Source organism: Bufo gargarizans, chromosome 2 (genome assembly GCF_014858855.1).
Source record: "Bufo gargarizans isolate SCDJY-AF-19 chromosome 2, ASM1485885v1, whole genome shotgun sequence".
NCBI classification, from domain to species: domain Eukaryota; kingdom Metazoa; phylum Chordata; class Amphibia; order Anura; family Bufonidae; genus Bufo; species Bufo gargarizans.
This window is the reverse complement of record NC_058081.1, coordinates 241,216,386-241,234,644: the sequence shown is the minus strand read 5'-3', so window position 1 is coordinate 241,234,644 and position 18,259 is coordinate 241,216,386. Positions and strand designations below refer to the sequence as shown.

Below are 18,259 nucleotides of genomic sequence, written 5' to 3'. Positions count from 1 at the left end.
ACTGCATGCAGTACTTTTTTGCAGTGTGGCGGCACGGACAGAAAACTGACAGAAACTGTGCTTCCAGGGGCCTCTGATCCGTGCCACCTTTCCACACCGCACCGTATCTCCCAGACTGTGGACCCATTCATTTGCGGGTCACAATACAGGCACGGACCTGCTACGGTTGTGTGCTTGAGGCCTAAGAAACAACAAAAAACTGCTATTGACCCAAATGTTCACATTACCATCCGGAAAATGGACATTTTGCAGGCCACTTGCACATGACCATTGTATTTGCGGTCCGGTAACCGCAGAGCCACAAAATACGGATACAGTTGAGTCATGTGACTGTTTTTTGCGGGCCAAGTAGTAGAAATACCAATTTTTGTCCTCAGAATGGACAAGATTAGGACATGTTCTTTAATTTTCAGGATGGACACACGGATGCAGACAGCTACTAGTGACATCCGTGTGCTGTCTGCATTTAATTTTTTGCGTGCAATCCACAAAAAATGCAGATCGGACGCGGATGAAAAATGCTGTTGTGTTAATGAGGCTTTATAGTAAAAGCAGGATATGATAGAATGAGAGAAGCTGAGCTCCATGAGGTTTATATAAAACGCCAAAAAAAACAGCATGCATTCCGCATTTTATGGAACGTTCAGCCCATAATAAAACAGTCCGATCCAAAATACAAAATTGGTAAAAAAAAAAAAATTGCGAATCGCGCAGTATTTATTTAATTTTCTTTTTTATGGCGTTCACTGCATAGGAATTTTTATATAATATAATATAATATATATATATATATATATATATATATATATATATATATATATATATACACAGTACAGACCAAAAGTTTGGACACACCTTCTCATTCAAAGAGTTTTATTTTCATGACTATGAAAATTGTAGATTCACACTGAAGGCATCAAAACTATGAATTAACACATGTGGAATTATATACATGACAAAATAGTGTGAAACAACTGAAAATGTCATATTCTAGGTAACAACTGAAAATATGTCATATTCTAGGTTCTTCAAAGTAGCCACCTTTTGCTTTGATTACTGCTTTGCACACTCTTGGCATTCTCTTGATGATCTTCAAGAGGTAGTCACCTGAAATGGTCTTGAAGGAGTTCCCAGAGATGCTTAGCACTTGTTGGCCCGTTTGCCTTCACTCTGTGGTCCAGCTCACCCCAAACCATCTCGATTGGGTTCGGGTCCGGTGACTGTGGAGGCCAGGTCATCTGGCGCAGCACCCCATCACTCTCCTTTATGGTCAAATAGCCCTTACACAGCCTGGGGGTGTGTTTGGGGTCATTGTCCTGTTGAAAAATAAATGATGGTCCAACTAAACGCAAACCGGATGGAATAGCATGCCGCTACAAGATGCTGTGGTAGCCATGCTGGTTCAGTATGCTTTCAATTTAGTTTTTTTAATCAGTTAATTTTTATTATTATCATCAATTGTCTTCCAAATCAAATGCCTTCAATTTTGAATAAATCCCCAACAGTGTCACCAGCAAAGCACCATCACACCTCCTCCTCCATGCTTCACAGTGGGAACCAGGCATGTAGAGTCCACCCGTTCACCTTTTCTGCGTCGCACAAAGACACGGTGGTTGGAACCAAAGATCTCAAATTTGGACTCATCAGACCAAAGCACAGATTTCCACTGGTCTAATGTCCATTCCTTGTGTTCTTTAGCCCAAACAAGTCTCTTCTGCTTGTTGCCTGTCCTTAGCAGTGGTTTCCTAGCAGATATTCTACCATGAAGGCCTGGTTCACACAGTCTCCTCTTAACAGTTGTTCTAGAGATGTGTCTGCTGCTAGAACTCTGTGTGGCATTGACCTGGTCTCTAATCTGAGCTGCTGTTAACCTGCGATTTCTGAGGCTGTTGACTCGGAGGAAATTATCCTCCGCAGCAGAGGTGACTCTTGGTCTTCCTTTCCTGGGGCGGTCCGCATGTTAGCCAGTTTCTTTGTAGCGCTTGATGGTTTTTGTGACTGCACTTGGGGACACTTTCAAAGTTTTCCCAATTTTTCGGACTGACTAACCTTCATTTCTTAAAGTAATGATGGCCACTCGTTTTTCTTTACTTAGCTGTTTTTTTTTCTTGCCATAATACAAATTCTAACAGTCTATTCAGTAGGACTATCAGCTGTGTATCCACCTGACTTCTCCACAACGCAACTGATGGTCCCAACCCCATTTATAAGGCAAGAAATCCCACTTATTAAACCTGACAGGGCACACCTGTGAAGTAAAAACCATTTCAGGTGACTACATCTTGAAGATCATCAAGAGAATGCCAAGAGTGTGCAAAGCAGTAATCCAAGCAAAAGGTGGCTACTTTGAAGAACCTAGAATATTACATATTTTCAGTTTCTTTCACACTTTTGTGTTGCGTATATAATTCCACATGTGTTCATTCATAGTTTTGATGCCTTCAGTGTGAATCTACAATTTTCATAGTCATGAAAATAAGAAAACTCTTTGAATAAGAAGGTGTCCAAACTTTTGGTCTGTACTGTGTATATATATAATTTTTTTATAGTTTGAACTTATTCGGATATGTAATATGTTTATATGTTTTATATGTAAAATTGGGAAAGGGGGTGATTTTATATTTAATATATATATATATAATTTTTTTTTACTTTAATAACTTGTAGCCCCCTTAGGGGCTAGAACCTGGGATCTTTTAATCCCTTGTCTATTCACCCTAATAGAGTTCTATTACCCTGGGTTCACACCTGAGCGTTTTACAGCGCGTTCAAACGCGCTGTAAAACGCTTAAGACATGAAAACCAATGCTTCCCTATGGGAAGGGTTCACACCTGGGCGTTTTACAGCGCGTACGAACGCGCTGTAAAACGCCCGACGCTCAAACAAGTACTTGAGCTTCTTTGGGGCGTTTTGACGCGCGTTTGTGGCCATAGGACACTGCAGTCAATGACACAAACGCGCGTCTACTATTACAAAAAACGTGCATAAAAACGCGCGACAAAAACGCGCGTAAAACACGCGTTTGAGGAACGCTTAGGTGTGAACCCAGGGTTAGTGTGAGTAGGACCTCACACTCTGCCTGCTGCCCTGTGCATAGTGCACACAGCAGCAGGGAGATTACCATGGCAGCCAGCGCTTCAGTAGCATCCTGGCTGCCATGGTAACCGATCAGAGCCCCGCGATAACACTGCTGGGGCTCCGATCAAAAGCTGCCACTGCCACCAATGAAGAGAAGGGGAGGGGACCCTGTGGCCACTGCCACCAATGATTTTTTTTTTTAATCAAAATCGTTTTTATTGATTTTCAATAAAGGTATTAACAAAATAAAAGATGGGGGGGGGGGGACGACGACAAGGGACAACCCTGCCGTGTGCCTCTATGTAAAGGAAAGTGCTTGGGATGTTCATCGTTTAACAAAGGTATTCAAAAAGTATTGAGCTTCCAGAGTGTTGGACCACAACGCCCTCCGTCGTTGTTAAATCTCAATTCTATGTGTATGGGAGAATGATCTGAAAGGCACTGCGGTAAGTATTCAATAACAGGTATATGGCAGTGCCTCCAGGGATCCAATGGGTAAATCTATTCTGGACAAAGAATTATGGGATGCAGAGAAGCAGGAGTACTGTCGTTCCTGGGGGAATTTAATTCTCCACAGATTGTGTAGGTCCAGCTCCCTGAGTAACTTTGCCAATTTGGTTTCCCCAGCATGTGTTTGATCATTAGGTGGCGGGAACTTATGCAGAGAAGGGTCCAAATATTTATTATAATCACCCAACATCAGAACCGGTGCCTTGGGGCGCTGCACTATCCGTGTCATTACTTTTATTACACCAGTGGAGTATGGCGGTGGTATATATATGGCAATTTAGAGAAATTGCACCCCAAAAATAGAAGAGAGCAGTATCAATTTTGCTAGAATGACATTCAAAGGGAATGAAAGACCTGTGAGATCCATGGTTTATGAAGCAGCATATGGGATTGTTTAGACAAGTGAGTCTCAGTGAGGCACACTATAGCTGGCCGGTATTTCTGGACAGCCATAAAAACCGCCTGGCGTTTAGAGGGATCTTTATAGGAGCTTTGTTGCACTCCGTATTGGTCCAGCTGTGAAAAGGGTTCCCACCCCAGTTACAGTTGATTAAAGATCACAGCAATAGAGCTTCGGTTGAAATGCTTTTATTTTTGCATTTATTAGATGGACATGTGGCAATCTCGTGTGAACGTTTTCGGCACATAGGCCTTCGTCAGACACTGCAAGTGTGATAGAACAAATTACATAAAAAATTACAGAAAACGGAAATATGTAGTATTTAGAGGGATCTCCCAGGCCTCTTACATTCCATGCCAAAATGTGAGTTTTATCCGCCATCACTCTGTGAAAAGCATAAGAGAAAGGGCGGACCAGGCACCTATATAAAGCACTCACCGTATGGCATAAGTGTTATAACATATATTATCTCTTTGTGGACAAAACCCCCAATAAACCGTAAACATAATAATTCCTATAAAGGAACAAACTTTTGATGGTCCCCAAATGGGTCCTGAGGCAGAAGAAAGGTTCCTGTAACATAGGAAGCGGTAACACATCTGTATTTGCGGACCAGATCTCAGTAGTAGAGACCCGGGCAGCAAAAAGAGGGCCGCAGGTAACATAGTGACTTGGGTAACTCTTGGCCTGCCAACAAAATAATAAACAATAGGACAGGTATGAACATTACAGTCAGTGTTATTGGATAGCACCAAATTACTACTCCAGGGCACGGTAGCACTCGTGCAAAAACAGGCATAGAACAAGCATTAAACATTATACTTATCTGCCCGTCCCCAGAGTCTTCCATAAGGTCTCTGGAATAGTCCCAAGCATGGCATTTCCCGCTCTATCAGTCGTTCTCATATCTTTCAGAAGGCAAGGATTCTATTTGTTCAACCCAGTGTCTGGCTTCCTCCGGGGATTCGAAAAAATGTCTTTCCTTTAAACATTATCCGCAGCTTTTAGGGGTATAGCATGGAATATTGTATATTTTGTGAGCGTAGTATTTTTGACATCCGGGAACCGCGCTCGCCGCTTCTGTACCTCCGCTGAGAAGTCAGGGAATATGGAGACTCTTTGTCCATCTATAAATAGATTCTGGTGTTCCCTTGCCTTGTGGAGAATGGCATCTCTATCTTGAAAGTGTAGAATCCTCAATAGCAATGGCCTAGGAGGACCTACCAGTGGTGGTGGGCGAGACGGCACTCTGTGCGCCCTCTCTATATAGCAAATAGGCGGAAAGAGAGTCTTTCCAAATATCTTCCTGAACCAGTCCTCAAAGAAATGGACAGCATTGGATCCTTCAGATTTTTCCGGGACTCCCACTATGCGTAGGTTGTTTCGGCGTGATCTATTTTCCAAGTCCTCCATTTTATTTATTAGAAGGATGATAGTCTGGATTTCTTTAGCCAGATCACGCTTCATAGGGGGGACCTGGTCTTCCAGGCGGGATACGTGTTCCTCTGCTTCAGCAATTCTCTTTCACTTTCCTGATGTCCTGCCTAATAAGGGACACATTCTCTTGGAGGGACCCAATAGATGTATTGAGGGTCATCAAGGCTGCGCTACATTGGTGCACGGCTGTATAAATGTCCTTGGTGGTAGGTTCGGGCAGCAGTGGAAGCATGGGGGCAGGGGGCTGCATTTGGACCCTACATACTGAATTGTATTCGGTGGGATCCGCCATCTTGGGAGCAGGAGTCTCCCTCTGCATCACGGCTTGTGTCGCCAGGACTCCGGGCAAACTGTCCTCCGGTATGGGGGTCTCTTTAGAGGGAGGAACATGGGCATACTGTTCCAGGCGCGCCGCTACGTCTGCCGCCTTAGGCAAAGCGGTCGCGCCATGCTGCTTCGCTGAGGTCTGTCCCGCCGCCTCTTTATCCTTCCTGCCCAAACGAGTCATGCCAGAAGCAGCAGGGAGATCTCCCTCTGTATTGTGCTGGTGCTCGGCTGTTTGTCACCGCAGACACAGGATGAAGTCTGTTTTAAGGCGGAGCTGCCCGGGAGCTCAAGTGCACGCGTCTTCCTACATCACCGGCCAGACCACGCCCCCGCCACCAATGATTTTAATACTTGGGGGAGGGCGCACTGCGCCACCAATGATTAACATTTATTACAGGAGGCCGTTAACTGCCTGAGGGGTTGAGTGCCGTTGATCGCAGCTCCCCGCCAGCACCCGCCTCCTGGATTTGTATTAAACGTTTACCTTCATTGGTTGCGCAGTGTGCCCGCCCCTCTCGCCTCCTCGCTGGCAGCTGCAGCACAGGGGGGAGGGAGAGACTAATTTTCCCCTGTGCTGAGGAGAACATGGCCGCGCTGAGAGCAGTGCACTCCATGTTCTCTGATACTAGACTGCGCAATAGTGAAGCCTAGTATCGAAAAAAGGCAAATCCCGGTATTGAGGTTGATAACAGGCAAAAGTATCGATTGGGTATCGAAAATTTGATACCCGAAACAACCCTTGCACCCACACACGGTGGCAGACGGTGGTGTGTGTGCACAAAAGGTTGTCAGTTACTGTGCGTAGGAGGGGTAATCCGGACTCTATGGCCCCTTTCACATGAGCGAGTTTTCCGTGCAGGCACAATGCATGATGTAAACACATTGTGCCCGCACTGAATCCTGAGCCATTCATTTCAATGGGTTTGTGTACATGAGCGTTGTTTTTCATGCATCACTTGTGCAATTGCAGCATTTTCTATATTCAGCCCTGGCCCCATAGAAGTGAATAGTGCTGCGTGAAAATCGCATCCGTACTTGCTTGCTTGTTTTTCACTACTGGTTTCACTGAACGTAGTCGCAGACAAAGCTGACTGAACTTGCTTGCAAAATGGTGCGGGTTTCACTGAACGCATCCGGATCTAATCCGTATTGTTCGTGTGCAAGAGACCTAACAGTTTCTCTTAGACCTCGTCCACACTCCTGTTTTTCACTGGTGCCTGTTGTCTGCATTTTCCATGGACAGCACACGCACAGATTTATTTAAATGTATGTTCACATTTCAGTAAATGGGTCAGTAAAAAAAAAAATCAGACATGCACCGCTTGGATCCATGATACAGACCAAACACGACCATTGAAGTCTATGGGTCTGTGAAAATCATGAATACATCATGGATGGTGTTTGTTGCATCTGCGGTGTGTCCATTTTTCACTGAAGACTGATGGGAGATGCTTTTGAAATTAATTTTCAGCTGAGCAGCGTGCGCGGATTACGGATGACATTCAGAGGGTAAAAACTGACATGTGGATCCTTCATGAACATCTTTGCAGAAGGAACACGGACCCCCCCCCCCCCCCCCTCCTTTATTTTAATTTTTTTCACGGATGTGCAACTGACACGGAAATGTGGACAAGGCCTGAGGAGTCCTGTCAGGGTTTACTGTGCTTTAGACCTCATGCACACAACTGTATTTTGGATCCGTATCCGATCTGTATTTTTTGGTTGATTACAGGCAAACATTCATTTCTGTGGGTCTGCAAACAAGGACAGCACATGGATGTGAGCAGTCTGCATCCGTATGTCCGTCTTGCAGATTATCTCTATCGCTTTTAAATTGTTTCTCCTATGACAACAAAAAAATAAATGAAAATCCGACATTATATAGTACATGACAATCTTTCCAACAAAGCTAGAACCAGTCCTGTACCTCACATGGATCCAGAGATCTCCCCATTTATTGCTCTGCTAGATTTATATCAAGCTGACAGCTCAGGGGGAGGGTCTTTCCTGTTGTAGCTAAGGGGGCGTGTCTCAGCTCTCCCTATCACAGCTCAGGAGGCAGTTGATGGATGAAACTGAGCATGTGCGGCCTTCTCAGTGAGCAGGACAGACATAAGAGAAGGAACAAAGGGCAGGTGGCACTATACAGTTAGATTTTATTAATAACTCAGTTGCTATACTGAATATTTAATTACATGCATTTATAATAGTAGTCAGATCCAGGTGCTGGTTTAAAAACTGCAATATTTTTTGTGGGACAACCCCTTTAATGGAACTGCTAAAAAAAAGTGAATATTCCACACGGAAGGTATCTGCAGTTTACCACAAGCGGTTGTGTGCTTGTAGCCTAATACTCAGAAATCATATAAACCTATATATCACAGAGTTCAGCTTCTCACCAACTATCATATATTGGTCTCGGATAGGGCACCAGAAATCACCGTCTGGTTCCAGTTAAAGGGGTTACCCCATTATTAATGTACAAAATGAATACAAGACATCATATAGCTAGATTTATTTCAAGTCCTGTTCTGTAACCACTTTCTTCCTATCATAGCTCAGAGGTTCAGTCAATTCTGCTGCAGCTTGGGGGGTCGTTGGGTCGTGTCCTTTGTGCTGCAACTCCCCACCTAAAGCCAGAAGTGTATTTGAAAGTAATCAGAATTGTAAAAGAAGTACTTATACTTCTCCTTCCTGCTGGATCCCCCAAAAAAACGGTAAAATCTGCCGCAAAACCTCCTCCTTGAAAAGTGTCTCCCTACTTGAGCCGTCACAGCTTCTAACAGAAGATATGGCTGGTGGCAATTGAAGGATGGTAGTGATCAGTTGTGTCCTTGAGTAGTCTGCTTTAGATGACTGCTGGAATGTAATCTCTACAGTGTCTGACTAATGAAGCTCTGGGGCCAGATGAACACTGCAGCGTTTCATTAAAGAAGCACTCTCTCCTATCACTTGTTGTGTTGGTTAGTTACATAATGGTAATCTCCTTACTGGTGGATTTAGCTATAAGCACCGTTCAGGTCCCCCCACTGTACCACTTGGCCGGCACCCTGACTCGCTGCATCTCGTGTTGACCTGAAGTCACTTTCTCTGGGCATTCCTATGAGATTCAGCTTGAGCATCTCATACAGAGAATCTGACCATGGTCCAACACATAAGACGCTGTAAGATTAAGCAAGTCTGAGTGCCAGAGATCTGGTACAGCGGAGGACCAGAATAGATACCATGAATAAAGTCGCCGGACATTACTAAACATTTATACATTAGTTATTTGTAAATGAGAAAAAATAAAATAAAAAATTATTTATATATATATATATATATATATATATATATATATTATTATAATATTATTATTATTATTATTATTATTATATATTTTTGTGGAGACATGAGCCTTTTACTTAGCTGTAGATGTTTTCTTAGAACAGTGTAGGGAAATGCCAATGAACTGAACACACATCTTGTTGTCCGCCCACTCTTCACCAGGCACAGACTGCAGACAATCCTCCAGAAATAGTGTAGCTCATCCAGCCTGCACCGCACAGTGGGTGACCAAAGCCAGGCTGTATCATTCTGTGCCTAACCCTGCTGTCATGAAGGAATACATGCGTCTACCTCCCTACATCCTCCCCAGAATACTTGGTGAAGTTGATTATATAAAATGTCAGCATTTTCAACAACTCTAAGCTAATTTTGTGAGTGTGTGTATGTATAGTATGTGCTTTAATATATTGTCCCTGAAAACAGGAGAGCATTATGAATTAACATGAGGCGCTGTAAATAATGTATTAAAGAACTGCAACTCTAATGTGTTAGTCTCAGCTACTTGAATTTTTTTAAATTAACACTTTAACATCTGCCCACTGCCTTTTAATTGTGGGCGGTGCAGGTGTTTTCACAAAAAATTTGCATAATGGCTGTGCTTCATTGTACAATCATAACTGAAAAAGGAACAGTTATGTTTGGGCTTCTCTAAAGTCTCTTTCAGCCATAGTATTCCCTGTTTCAGCTGCACAGCTATATGCATTTCTCTCACAAGCAGTGGGTGTCTCCTTTTTGCTAGTACTGTATGCAGTGACCTAACTTCCCCGACTTCATTCACACAGCTTAGGATACTTTCACACTTGCGGCAGGACGGGTCAGGCATGCTTTTCACCCTGTCGGATCCGCTGTTTCGCCGTACCGCCGCTCCGTCCCCATTGACTATAATGGGGCGGCGCTCCGGCGCAGTACGACACGCACACACTCACACTTGAGCAGCCTTCTCAGTCTGTTGTAGGCAGTGGACTGCAAGTTAGGAGGAAGTGAGACCCCCCCCCCCCCCCTGCAGCGATGTGTGCAGTCTAGCAGAAGAAGTGGGCACCTCTTAATAAATGTTGTGCATCTTAGGCCAGCATATGAATTGCTGGTCTTAATAAGTAGAGTAGAAAGTTGTGTAATGGTGTTTGCCCTGGTATGTGTCTTATACACCAAATAAACTCAAGGGGGCACTCCGATTCATCACTTTTTCATACTAAAAAGGAGTCAAGCGACCTGTAAAGACGTCCGCTTCCACAACCCTTCAGTACAGCCGCACACTGCTTTCTGGCATATGACAGGCGTCTAGCACACTGACCTTCAATAGTAACACATCAAAGCCCTGCTTAGAGGGCAGCAAGGAACTGGCTTATCAGATTTAATATTCAAAAGGTACAGTGCTTACAATTCTACAAAAAGGACACGCACACCTGCCTTCTTTTTACTTCGCCATAGTGACATCCCCTTGCCAACTTATAGCAAGTCTGTGGTACGTCATTTGTTTAATGTGGCAAGGGCTGTGGAAACCCCAATCGTAGCTCTCTGGTTCAGTAACATTCTGGAGGTCATGAGGATGGTGGACCGTACCACGTCTGAGAGGCACACATGCTAAGTTCCACAAAACATGGCGGCATTGTATTGTATTTCAGTGCTTTGCTGAGTACAGGTGTCTTTTAGTCTCCCCTGCCTTGCCTCTCCCCCCCCTTCCTTTCTCTCTTCTGTTTGCAGCCATTGTTCGGCTTTGTTTCTGAATGCCTTTCAGGTAGTAGGTACTGCAGTGTGCCTAATGTGCCTAGTCAGTATTTTCATGTACTCTTTGACAACTTTGTTTCAATGTTTTTTTTTTTGTTTTTTTTTCCTTTCTGAAAACTTTGATAATTTACTTTAAAAAAAAAGCCATACAGATGCATACAGTACAGAGATGGGGATAAAATAACAAATTTCATACCATTTAGATCGGTGAAGCATCCATGGAAGGCGATCAGAGCTGCCATCTAGGTGTATCTCCAAGGTCTGACATTTTTATGGGGTTTAAGAGGCTGGGTAATTATATGCATAGCCACCAATTATATGGCCGTTTTAGATTGTACCTTAATTTTGGAATTTGATTATATCCACTACAACTTAACAACATGACCTTATGGAACTACTCAATAAATCATATTCAACCAGCAAAAAAATAAATAAAAAATAGAGTACAACTCTGTTTTCCTTTAAAAATCATCTATTTATTATAATTTATCTAAAATATTACATATCACAATTCTATATAGCACCATCATGAAACACTCCAATTTACTCTGTAAACCAATGTGGATTATACCAATAGTGCACCTTATCCCTTAGACCTGAAGTCTGACAATAAATCGCTAGAACAAATAGGGGGACATTACAAACTACATGTGTATACCAAAAAGCCCTAGTATCGTCACATATGGCCAATGTAACACTTGGGGTCCATTCACACGTCAGTATGTGTTTTGCAGATCCGCAAAACACTGACACCGGCAATGTGCGTTCTGCATTTTGCGGACCGCACATTGCCAGCACTCTCATAGAAAATGCCTTTTCTTGTCCGCAATTGCGGACAAGAATAGGACATGCATGTTCTATTTTTATTGCGGAACAGAACTGTGGATCCGCAAATGCGGATGCGGACAGCACATTCCGGCCCCATTGAAAATGAATGGGCCCGCACCTGTTCCGCAAAATTGCGGAACGGATGCGGACCCATTTTGCAGACGTGTGGATGGACCCTTATCGTAACAAACAACTGAATATTTGGAGATGTGGGCAACAATAAATGGTATAACTACATAAAACCACATAGCGAATAGTGTGTGAAGATGGCTCACCCCCCCTCGATGTACGTTTCGCGTGATGCTTCCTCAGGAATAAAGACTATGGGGAATGCTGGGATACGTTTACAGCCTACCTATCAGAATATATATCTGCCAACCCGTGATGCAGTCATTATTATCAGCACATGACCAAACACTGTGTCATCACTGCCTCCGCCCGTCGCCGGTGAGGGCAAACCACCTCCACAGAGTCATACACTATTGTTTTTTGCTGGTTGAATACCATCACTTTTTGGTAGATATCTCCAAGAATGATATTAAGACCAGTAGGTTTTCAGTCATATTTTACCATAACTACAGGTATTAAACGTGCATATGAAATAAAATGTGATTATTCAGGTTCTCTAAGGCCACAACTTCTGGGACTCACAACCAGAGGACTGTCAGTCTCCTGATTCTGAATATCTCAGTGGTTTATTCAGAACATGAATTATGACTAGGTTTTCAAAAACGATGTTCCTTAGTCCTGTGCAGAGGATATAGATCTCATCTACTCCTTGTGGTTTTCTATCCCTTCATTAGCATCTAGGTCCCTTGAGATCCTCACAGGGGGACATTTCTGGTCCTCTTGTTTAGGCCTCATGCACATGCGGGCACAATTGCGGTCCCCAATGCACGGGCAACATCCGTGCAGCGGGCCGGACCCATTCAACTTGAATGGGTCCGAGGTCTGTCCGCACCACACAAAAAAAATGACATGTCATATTTATTTGCGGTGCGAAACAATGAAAAGAAACACCACGGAAGCACTCCGTAGTGCTTCCAGTGTTTCGTTCCTTGACTCCATTCCGCCATTTGTGGGCAGCAATACGGCCACGGCCGCCCAACGGTCGTGTACATAAGGCCTTACCTGGATGAATGTAATTATCTACCTGCAAATGTAACTAGCACACCTCTGTACAGGAATGTGTAGTGGGTTCTGGATTTATACAAAGCCTATGTGACTCACACATGGTACAGTAGATTTGTAAGCTGATTTACACACGATCTAACTCGTACAATGAGTAGTAATGATATCCGTAGCAAAACGTGTCACATAATACCTGATATTATTACAGTTAATCAATATGACGTGTATACAATTCAAAATCAGTGTATTAAAAGCAATACAAATGATTAGCTACACTAATTTTGATCCCAGGAGACTCCCAGTAACTACTGTAGAGCTCTCATGTACCAAAAACCGGCACTACAGTGATTAAAGGGCATCTGTCAGCAGATTTGTACCTATGAAACCGCCTGACCTGTTACATCTGCACGTCTAGCTGAAGTCATCTGTGTTGGTCCCATGTTGGGTTATTGCGGGTATTGAAATTTCGATACCCAATCGATACTTTTGTCCCGGTATCGAAACGATACCGGGATTTCCATTTTTTCAATACTGGGCTGTGCTTCTGTGCAGTCTAGTATCTCTAAACATGAGCACACTGCTGTTGGCGCGCTCATGTTCTCTCAGCAGCACGGGGAGGAGGAAGCTGTCCTCCCTCCCCCCTGTGCTGCTGCTGCTGCCACTGCCACCAATAAGAGAGGGGTAGAGGAGGGGCGGGCGCACTGCGCCACCAATGATACGACCTTTCCTACACAGAGCGGCGCCCAGCGATGTCCCAGCACTCACCATTATTCCTGGGCGTCGCTCCGTTCGCCCGCAGTGCCTCATTACTGTCTCCTCTCCTGCTCCACATGCTAATTACTATCGGAGCGATGGGGGAGGAGACATCGGCTTCACTAGTGGGCGTTCCTTCTCCCTGCGCTGCGATTGGACAGCGCTACAGCCAGGGAGAAGGAACGCCCACTAGTGAAGCTGATGTCTCCTCCCCAGCGCACCGATAGTAATTGGCATGTGGAGCAGGAGAGGAGACAGTAATGGGGCACAGCAGGCGAACGGAGCGGCGCCCAGAAATAATCGTGAGTGCTGGGACATCGCTGGGCGCCGCTCTGTGTAGCCTAATACTTAGTCTGGACCCAGGAAAAATAGACTTTAACACACAATACAGGAGGCGGGTGCCGGCAGCAGAATCGCATTGCCTGCCCCTGACAGGGAGCTGCGATCAGCGGCAGTTAACTCCTCAGGTGCGGCACCTGATGGGTTAACTGCCGCTGATCTGCCAGTACCCGCCTCCTGTATTAAGGAGTAATTATCATTGGTGGTGCAGTGTGCCCCCCCCCCCCTCAACCCCCCCATCCCATTAAAATTATTGGTGGCACAGTGAGTCGGCCCCTCTCAACCCCCCAGTATTTAAATCATTGATGGCAGTGGCCACAGAGTCCTCTCCCCTCCCCCTAATTGGTGGTGCAGTGGCAGCTTCTGATCGGAGCCCCAGCTATGTAAGGCTAGTTTCACACTTGCGGCAGGACGGGTCCGGCAGGCTGGTCTCCCTGTCGGATCCGTCCTTCCGCTGTTTCACCGGACCGCCGCTCCCTCCCGATTGACTATAATGGGGACGAGGGCTAAGCTCCGGCGAAAGCCGCCGGACCAAAAAGTCCTGCGTGTCCGACTTTTTAGTCCGGCGGCTTTCGCCGTGCTGCGCCGGACCTCAGCCCCCGTCCCCATTATAGTCAATGGGGACGGAACGGCGGCTCGGCGAAACAGCGGAAGGACGGATTCGACAGGGAGACCAGCCTGCCGGATCCGTCCTGCCGCAAGTGTGAAACTAGCCTAAGCCTAGGGCTCCGATCGGTTACCATGGCAGCCAGGATGCTACTGAAGCCCTGGCTGCCATGGTAACATCCCTGATGCTGTGTGCACAAAGCACAGAGCAGCAGGGAGAGTGTGAGGTCTTATTCACCCTGATGGAGCTCTATCAGGGTGAATAGGACAAGGGATGAAAGATCCCAGGTTCTAGCCCCTAAGGGGGAAAATGGTTATTAAATAAAAAGTGTAAAGTAAAAAAAAAAACAAAAAAAACCCACCAAAATATTAAGTATGAATCACTCCTTTCCCAATTTCACATATAAAATGTATAAATAATAAACATATTACATATCGCCACGTCAGAAAAGTCCAAACTATTAAAATATAAAAAAAATCTATGCGGTGAACGCCGGAACAGAAAAAATAAATAAAAACTGTGCGATTCAGCATTTAAAAAAAAAAAATGCGGAATGCACGTGGCTTTTTGGGTTTATTTATTTTTTTGTGTGGTATCGAGTATCGCAATACTTTTTCATGGTATCGAAACAGAATCAAAAATTTGGTATCGCAACAACTCTAGTCCCATGTTCATATGTGCCACATTGCTGATAAATGTAATACATGCAAATGAGCCTCTAGGAGCAATAGGGGCGTTGCCTTTACACCTAGTCGAGTGCAGTGTTGAGTGTCAAAGTGCAGAGGGCACAGTAGTTTCAGAGAGAGTAGTCTCTAGGAGTAATGGTAACGCCCCTGTTGCTCCTAGAGGCTCATTTGCATATATTAAAACATAATTTTTCTCAGCAATTCGGCACATGTGAACATGATTAACCTATACAAATATATAAATGGGCCATACAAAAAAATACGGTGAAAAACTGTTCCATGTAAAATGCCCTCAAAAGACAAGGAGGCACTGCCTCCGACTGGGGAAGAAAAAATTCAGTCTCCGGAAGCATCAAGGCTTCTTTACTGTAAGAACTGTGAATCTGTGGAATAGACTTCCTCAGAACGTGGTCACAGCAGGAACAGTGGACAGTTTTAAAAAGGGGTTAGATGAATTCTTAAAAGTAAACACCATTAATGCTTGTGAAAATGTGTAGTAATCTGAGTCTCACTTCCTTCTGGGATTCTCGTCCCCACCTATCCCTTGGTTGAACTTGTATCTTTTTTTTTTTTTTTTCTTTAACTGTATCAACTATGTAACATGGGACCAACACAGATGCCTTCAGCTGCCAAGTGCACATGTAACAGGTCAGCCGGTTTCATGGGTACAAATCTGCTGACAGATGGCCTTTAATCATCATTGACATAATACTGGAAGACTCCTTTTAAAGGGGTATTATAGAGGACCTGTCAGCTCTCCTGATATGTATATCTTGTAAATACTTGTGATTCCCATGACATAAAACCTCTGGAACACCTTTTCTTATAACTCTGCATTCTGCCGTTCCTGTTATTTCAATATGTATTTGTAACCTTGCGGAAAGCTTGTAGATCTAACCTGGTTAGCAATTAAAGGGATCTCGCCTATAAAAAGTATTGAACATGGACAAATCAAGAACTACTACAGACCTGAGAGATAGGCCCCTATGGGTGAGCTATGAGGCCTGTGAACAAGGGCACAATGTTCTACTGCTATGTGACCGGGTACTACAAAGGGGGGATTTCTGCAGTAATCTGTGAAAATAAAGCATTTGTTTTGTTTGGCAGGATCAAATGAAAAGGCAAAGCCAAGTACAGAAGAACTGCAGATTAAGAAAGTGAAGAAGAAAAAGAAAAAGAAACACAAAGAGGGTGAGAAACGCAAGCAGCCTAAAATGTACAGCAAGTCCATTCAGACCATCTGCTCAGGGCTGGTATCTGACATGAGGAAACATGACAGCCAGGAAGCCAAAATAGGAATTTGTGAGGCTTTTAAGGACTTTGTGGTGAAGGTGGAAGAAAAGAAGGGGGTGGCGGAGAATGAATCTCCATTTGTGTCTCTGAAGGAGCCTCGTGTTCAGCACAACCTAAAGCATTTGGACTCTCTGGAATTCAAGCACCTTATTCACATAGAACACCAGCCCAATGGCGGAGCGTCCTTGGTACACGCGTACAGCAGTGAACTCTCTCACCTGTCTCCTGTGGAGATGCAAAGGTTTGCCGAGGAATTTGTTAGCCTGGCGTTTGGTGAAAATGAAAACTGTGCAGCTTATTACGTCATGGGGATTGTACATGGGGCAGCTACCTATTTACCTGACCTTTTGGATTACTTTTCCTTTAACTTTCCCAACTCCCCAGTCAAAATGGAGATCTTGGGGAAGAAGGACATTGAGACAACAAACATTTCCAACTTCCATGGTCAGGTAAGTTAGAGTTCTGTAAAGATGGAGCTGATCATGTATGTGTTTCCTTCACAGATGAGACGAGTGTCGCCGTTTCTACATATTGTTACTGTGGCATTGCTGTGTGTGAATGCTCCCAAACATTCTTGCACAAAAAGTTAAAAAACCAAATCTCACATTTGTGTAGAGATGGCTGCAGAGGAGGCCAGGGGGATGTGAGAAGATCTAAAAGTCTCAAACATCATCTGATCTTCTGTCCCTAAAGCAGGGTTTCTCAACTCCGGTCCTCAGGACCCACCTTCAGAATATCCCACAGAATGAATATCACCTGCTCAATACTAAGGAAATCCTGAAAACATGACTGGTAGGTGGGTCCCGAGGACTGGAGTTGAGAAACCCTGGCCTAAAGGTTCCCACACACCAGAGTATGTAAGAAAGCTGTTCTTCTGGACCCCCCATGTAATGGGAATAATTAGTTATCTTCTGGGAGGAAAAACATTAGGCATTTTTGAAATCCAACATGACCAACGATTCTTTCCTCTGGCATCAGAGAAGCGTTAGGATATCCACATTTACACGATAATAAATCTCGCAGGGCTGAAATTTGTTTATTGGCACCTTAACCCCTTCCTGATGTAGCAATTTCCCTTATTTTTATTTTTTTTCCCATGCCTTTCTGGAGCCATAACTTTTTTATTTTTCCGTTCACATAGTCGTATAAGGACTTGTTTTTTGCGGGACAAGTTGTACTTTCTAATGCTACCATTTAATATGGCATTCAGTGTAGTGGGAAGCAGGAATAAATTCCAAATGGGGTGGAATTAGAAAAAAGCACAACAGGTTTTTGAAAAAATTTGTGTTTTCATTGCCATATTCTGACCCCCATAACTTCTTCTTTTTTTTTTTTTTTACAGTTATGTCTATGGAGGTGTGTGAGGGCTCTATTTGCAGGACGATCTGTAGTTTTGTGTGTTTGACTTTTTATTACATTTATTTATTTTTAAGGTGAAGTGCTGAAAAAATGGTGAATCCTGTAAATTATTATTTTTTTGCGCCATTCACCACATGGGATTAGTTTACTTAATTTTTTTAATAGTATAGGTGTTTTTGCACGTGGTAAAGTTTTTATTTTTTATTTTTTTTTATTTTGGAGAAATAATTATTTGAGGGGGGAAAAATATATTTATTAATTTATTTTATTTTTTATTAAGAAAAGATTGCAATTTGTATAGGGTAATGGAATTTTCTCCATTATCCTATACGAAAATAGCTGTATTACAATTCAGTGCTGCCACCTGCTGGCTTGAATTGTAATATACAAGTAATGAGCTCTTGTAGAGGCTCATGCTCATAACTCAAGTCTCCGTTAGGGGGCATTCCTGCCTGTGA

General features: G+C 43.8%; 1 protein-coding gene across 1 annotated transcript in view; it reads left to right on the top strand.

Annotated features, from left to right (window-relative positions):
* The window catches only part of RSBN1L (round spermatid basic protein 1 like), a 74,370-nt gene that overhangs the window by 22,657 nt on the left and 33,454 nt on the right, over positions 1-18,259 (top strand). The window contains exon 3 of the mRNA XM_044280144.1: positions 16,257-16,891. Within this exon, the coding sequence (XP_044136079.1) occupies positions 16,257-16,891 (635 nt within the window). The remainder of the gene's footprint in view (positions 1-16,256; positions 16,892-18,259) is intronic.